Raw genomic sequence first — 5,406 nt, 5'->3', positions numbered from 1 at the left:
TGCGAGATGTGCAGTGACGAGTGTTGATCCCGACGAGACCGAGCCAAGACCTGCGAGTGATGAATAAGCGCTCCCGAAATTCTAACATAAGCAACTCAGGTGGTTTCAATCCATTTGTTGCTCATTCCTGTGACCATGACGAAAGATCTCTGGTATTTTGTAGCGTCATGTCTTACTGTTATAAGATGTCACCGTTGTAATCCTTGCTGCGTTTTGTGGACACGGAAGTTCAGACAGTCCTCATCGGCCTTCCGAAATAAGAACTCATCACTGTAGTATGATAAACTGATAATGGCACCGGCACTGAACAACCAATGAAGCTATTTTGACACTGACGAGACAATGACACTGATGTAAGCCAACCATTATGTTTAGGGGGGCATCACACATCATTGATAAGATAAAGTTTAGGCTAGTACCCGGTCCTGAAACAATATTTATGACTCATGGACAACGATTGGGCAAATCACTGGACTCAATCAAATTGGTAGAGAAGCAAAATTGTTCACTAGGCATGGCAGAGTTCATCTCGAAAAAATGATTATTAACACATCAGATGCAGAGCCTAAAAAATGATTGACCAATGGATAGTGGATAGAATATATCGAGGCATCCTGACAAAAAAACATGAGGACCAGTTTTATTACATGCATGCATGGTTGCATAGCAAGATGCATAGCTGAGTTTAAAGGATGTCAAGCTCTCAAGTTACTGATATCTGCTTTCAAATAAAAAATAATCAATTTATTGGTCCGTAACAACAAAGCAACCAGAATCAAAGAAGGCTGATAAAGGTGGTCATGACAAGTTCTTCTGTATCGAGAATTCAGAATTAACTTATTGGTGATTATGGATGAGGCAAAGCGTATACCTCTGCTGCCAAGAAAAGCTAATCCATGCATAAGATAAATCACACGCCGCATTATCCTGATAAGCAAAATTTACCACAAGAGTTGCTCTTCAATGCCTAGAACTACATTGATACGAACAGAAAAAGCTTACAACAAACTGATTGGATCAAACTTGTTTCCTAGGTTTGGGAAACTCATTTCATCTTGTGCTCTTGACATCGTTATCCGATAATTGTCCCACAAGAGCATCACAGCTTATTCCCTTGTACTAGCATATACTTGAGATTGCCAATTGTGATGCATATGAGCATTTGACGATTCATTCGTTATTACTCCCCATACTATCATACGCATCACAATTCACAATTGGCACCAGGAGCAACTTGGATGAGCTACACAATACTGAGATGAAAATAAATAAAGAGGTTGACATTGCAAAGTTCTCCGAAAGGAGGAACTTGTTTTATGCATCTTCTCCCTGCTTCTCGATTTACAACAGCAGAAAGATTCACACAAAGCCTACAGCTACGACTACAGAAGTGCAGAGCAAGGCGGGGAAGGCTTTTCGTCGAACAGCTGACGGGAACCGAACCTTTACAGCCCTGGCGGTCGCGGACGGCCACCACGGGGGGCGCGGTGCAACTTCTTGATGCCGTCCCGTGGCGGGAGCTCGCGATCAGCCGATGGGGGCGGACACCGTGGCACGGCAGACGGGGCACCCGGGCGACAAGAGGAGCCACCGGTCGACGCAGGCGGCGTGGAACGCGTGGCCGCAGGCGGGCAGAGCGCGCCACCGCTCCCTGGCGCGCGCGGCGTCGAGGCAGACGGGGCAGATCCGCGGCGAGGAGGGGTCGCCGTCGCACGGGGAGGGCTCGAAGCAGGGAAGGAGGCGGATTTTGGCGGACGGGAGGCCGACGGCGGGGGGCGGCGGCGGCGGAGCGGACGAGTCCGGCGGGGCGCGGTGGCGGCGGCGGCCCTGCTGGCGGAAGGCGCGCGCGGCGACGAGGAGCGCGAGCATGAGGATGACCGCGGCGGCGGCGAAGAGGAGGAAGAGCAGGAGCGCGGCGGCCATCACGGCGCCCCGCACGCCCAGGGAGAGGATGCGGGCCCCGGCGCCGGCGCACGCGCACGCGGGGGCGCGCCGGCGCTTGGCGGCCTCCCGATGGGGAGGCTCCGGCGCGGCGGAGGCCGAGGGCCTGCCGGCGGCGGGCGGAGCCATTCGCTGCGGCGCCTTTGGCTCGGCTTGGCTCCCGGGACGGGGTGGAATATTCGGTGGCGGTGGCGGTGGCGGTGGGGAGGATATTTTTGGGAACGGGAGGGGGGGGGGGGGGGGGGGGTGGGGGGGACGCACGGCACGGCACGTCCCCGTCTTTAGCACCACCGTTGGGCGTGTTCTGTTCTGTTCTGGTGGCTTTTGAACGCGCACGGTGCTTCTTCTGTTTCACATGCCCAAACGGCAAAACTGGGCAGGCCAACATGTAAACGGAATACGGCCGAGCGCAGCCCACTGATTCCACGCGCTGATCAGGAGTCGAAACGAATGGAATATTTTTATTATTACTCCCTCCGTTGACCTTTTAGAAATTACAATATAAACTACATACGGATATACCTAGACATATTTTAAAGTGTAGATTCATTCATTTTATTTTGTATATAGTCTTCTAGTAAAATATCTAAAAGGTCTTATATTTAGGAACGGAGACAGTTTGCAGTGACGGATCTATCATTGGGACGAGCTAGGGCGACCGCCCCGGGTCGTCGGTGGCGAAGGATGGACCTCCACGCGCTGATCAAGAGTCGAAACGAATAGAATATTTTTATTATTATTATATAAACAGTTTGCAGTGACGGACCTATCATTGGGGCGAGCTGGGCGACTATTGAACGGGAGAAAGGGATTGGTGGAATAGTTGATGTATTGCTTGAGCCTCGTGGGCATATATATAGGAGTACATGATCATATTAGAGTAGAAGTCAAGACATGAACAAATTCTAGTCTATCTATGCTTTCCTAAACAATCACGTTACTCAACATCCCCCTGCAGTCACAACGGTAACGACGCAGACGGTGAGACTGGAGAAGAATCCGAAGGTAAGCCGACGGTCATCCCCCCACGGTCGTAACGGTCGATGCATCGTGGAAGTTGTGGCTGGAGTGGAAACCGACGAGGTTGCTCAAGCAAGGCGGTAGCCCTTTGTGCGTTGGTCGAGGTAGCCAAGAGCGTAGGGTGGTGTAGCCGTGCGAAGGACGCCGTGGTCGATGTCGAGTCGGGGTAGCCGGTGTCGAGGAAGTCGCCGTGGAGCCGCGAGCGCAAGGAAGCGTCGAGTTAGTCATGGACGAAGTGGTGTCGAAGTAGTGGTGCGCCGGAAAGAAGACGTAGTTGAGACGCGTCGCGCCGAGTTTGCCAAGCCTGGGGACACATCATGGACGAAGGCACGCATCGGTGTTGCCAGCACCGTGCATGCGTAGACGGACGAAGTCGATGTTGACGATGCGTTGCTCCAAGTTTGCCAGGCCTAGGAACACACCGGGACGAAGGCACACGTCGGTATTGCCAGCACCGGGCATGCGAAGACGGGGACCTGCACACAACATGTACGCCATGTCGAGGAGGCTAGCAGAGAAGGACTCGACGACGGTTGTGGCGCAAATCGGCGGGGGCCGATGTTGCCCGCGGTGGTCGGAGTAGATGAAGCGCTCGGGGAAGACGACGGTGACGGTGACGATGGGCTGGTGCTGGACGAAGATGAAGGAGGTGGACGGGCGGTGCAACTCGGGTGAGCGAGTTGCAGCAGCGCCAAAGAAGAGCGGCGTCGGCGGCCTGATGGCAACGACGGCGGCTGGTTAGGAGCGCGGCGGCGATGCTCGAAGTAGGCGAGGAAGAGCCCGCCAACATGACAAAGACCGGCGCGGGCGATGGCATTCCCGCACCAAAGGAGACGGCGCGGCGCATATCACAGGAAGTCGACGCGCGGGGACGGTGGAGTAGACCACGCGCCACGACGCTACAACCCGAAGGGGCGAGGAATCGGCAGCGCGCGGGTCGGGGTGACGGCAGAAGACCTCGGGGTGGCGGCGTAGACCGCGTGCCGCAACGCTACGGCCTGAAGGGGCGACGCGGCAGCGGTGCGCGGGTCGGTGCAGCCACAGGGACGGCCTCGGGCAGCGGCGGGGACCGCGTGCCATGCTCGCTACGGCCCGATGGGGTGATGCAGCGGCAGCGCGAGGGTCAGTGCGGCCACGGGGACAACCTGCAAAGGACGGCCTCGAGGCGGCAGTAGACCGCTGGCTGCGACACTACGCCCGTAGGAGCAACGCAGCGGTAGCACGCGGATCGGGGCAACCGCGGGGAGAACCACTGGGCGATGGCGCTATGGCCCGATGGGGCGACGCAGTGGCAGCCCGATGCTCGATCGACGGAGGGGCGCGATGTACTCGGGACAGTCTTCACGGGGCCTCTGAAGACGCGCGCAACCAACGAGCCAGGTCGGTCGCACAACATAGATGAGGCGGATCGTGGGCGTGCGGGTGATCAATCCGATCGCACGCGAGGTCGTGGACGTCGCTCGGTGGAGGCGGGGTGGCGGCGGTCGAGAAGCCGGGAGCCGGTCCGAGGTAGGCTGCGCGGCGGAGGCGACAACCGGCCCGACGTAGACGGCCCGAGGCAAGCGGCGTGGCCGGAACCGGGAGCCGGCCTGACACAACCGGCCCGAGGCAGGCAGTGCGGCCGGAGGCAGCAGCCGGCCCGATGCAGTCGACCCGAAGGCAGGCGGTGGCGCGACCGTACGAGGCGACGGTGTTGATCGACGGGAAAGCGGCGCGCGAACGGCGGTTGTGATGGGCCGCCGCATGGCGCGTGGCCGTCGGGTTGGGGCGATGCAGGAGTCCCGATCGGAGCTGGGCGATGACGACCGGCGGAGATCGACGAGCGTGCGTGCGCACGAACAACGACGTTGAGGGGCCAACGGGTTTGTCAAGGCCGTCGGGTCAAAGGAGAAGCTGGGTCGTGCCAATGTCAGAGTAGGGGCGCGGTGGTCGACGGCGGCAGCGGCCGACGCAATCCGATCTAAGATCGAAAAAACCAAAAAGAAAACACCGATCAAAGTGACCGGTGGAGGAGAGAAACCCTAGATCAAGAGATTGGGAAAAGACTCTCTAGGACAGCCGATCAACACGACCAGCGGATGAACCCTAGGTACGGGCGGCGCGGCCCCCGGCGGCGGTCATTGAGGCCGACCGCCCCGGGGGCGGCGCGCGGTGCGGAAGCGGCGGCGGCGGCTAGGTCAAGGACCTTGCGGGAGATACCATGTTCAACGGGAGAAAGAGATTGGTGGAATAGTTGATGTATTGCTTGAGCCTCGTGGACATATATATATAGGAGTACATGATCATCTTGGAGTACAAGTCAAGGGAGGAACAAATCCTAATGTATCTATGATTTCTTAAACAATCACGTTACTCAACAGCGACCGTCCGGGGCGCCGGCGGCGAAGGATGGACCTCCACTGCCCAACCTACCTCTTTTGTGAAATCCGACGGCTGCGGCGGCGT

The 5,406-nt window shown here is 57.3% G+C and overlaps 1 protein-coding gene across 1 annotated transcript; it reads right to left on the bottom strand.

Annotated features, from left to right (window-relative positions):
* Positions 1-1,239: 1,239 nt before the first annotated feature.
* On the bottom strand, positions 1,240-2,117 carry LOC123401782 (RING-H2 finger protein ATL56-like). The gene has a single exon (XM_045095633.1). It carries the CDS (start codon positions 2,068-2,070, stop codon positions 1,528-1,530), a length of 543 nt encoding a protein of 180 aa, XP_044951568.1. The 5' UTR covers positions 2,071-2,117; the 3' UTR covers positions 1,240-1,527.
* Between the last annotated feature and the right edge of the window lie 3,289 nt (positions 2,118-5,406).

This window comes from Hordeum vulgare, chromosome 6H (assembly GCF_904849725.1).
Source record: "Hordeum vulgare subsp. vulgare chromosome 6H, MorexV3_pseudomolecules_assembly, whole genome shotgun sequence".
Classification (NCBI taxonomy): Eukaryota; Viridiplantae; Streptophyta; class Magnoliopsida; order Poales; family Poaceae; genus Hordeum; species Hordeum vulgare.
This window is presented reverse-complemented; position numbering and strand designations above follow the sequence as displayed.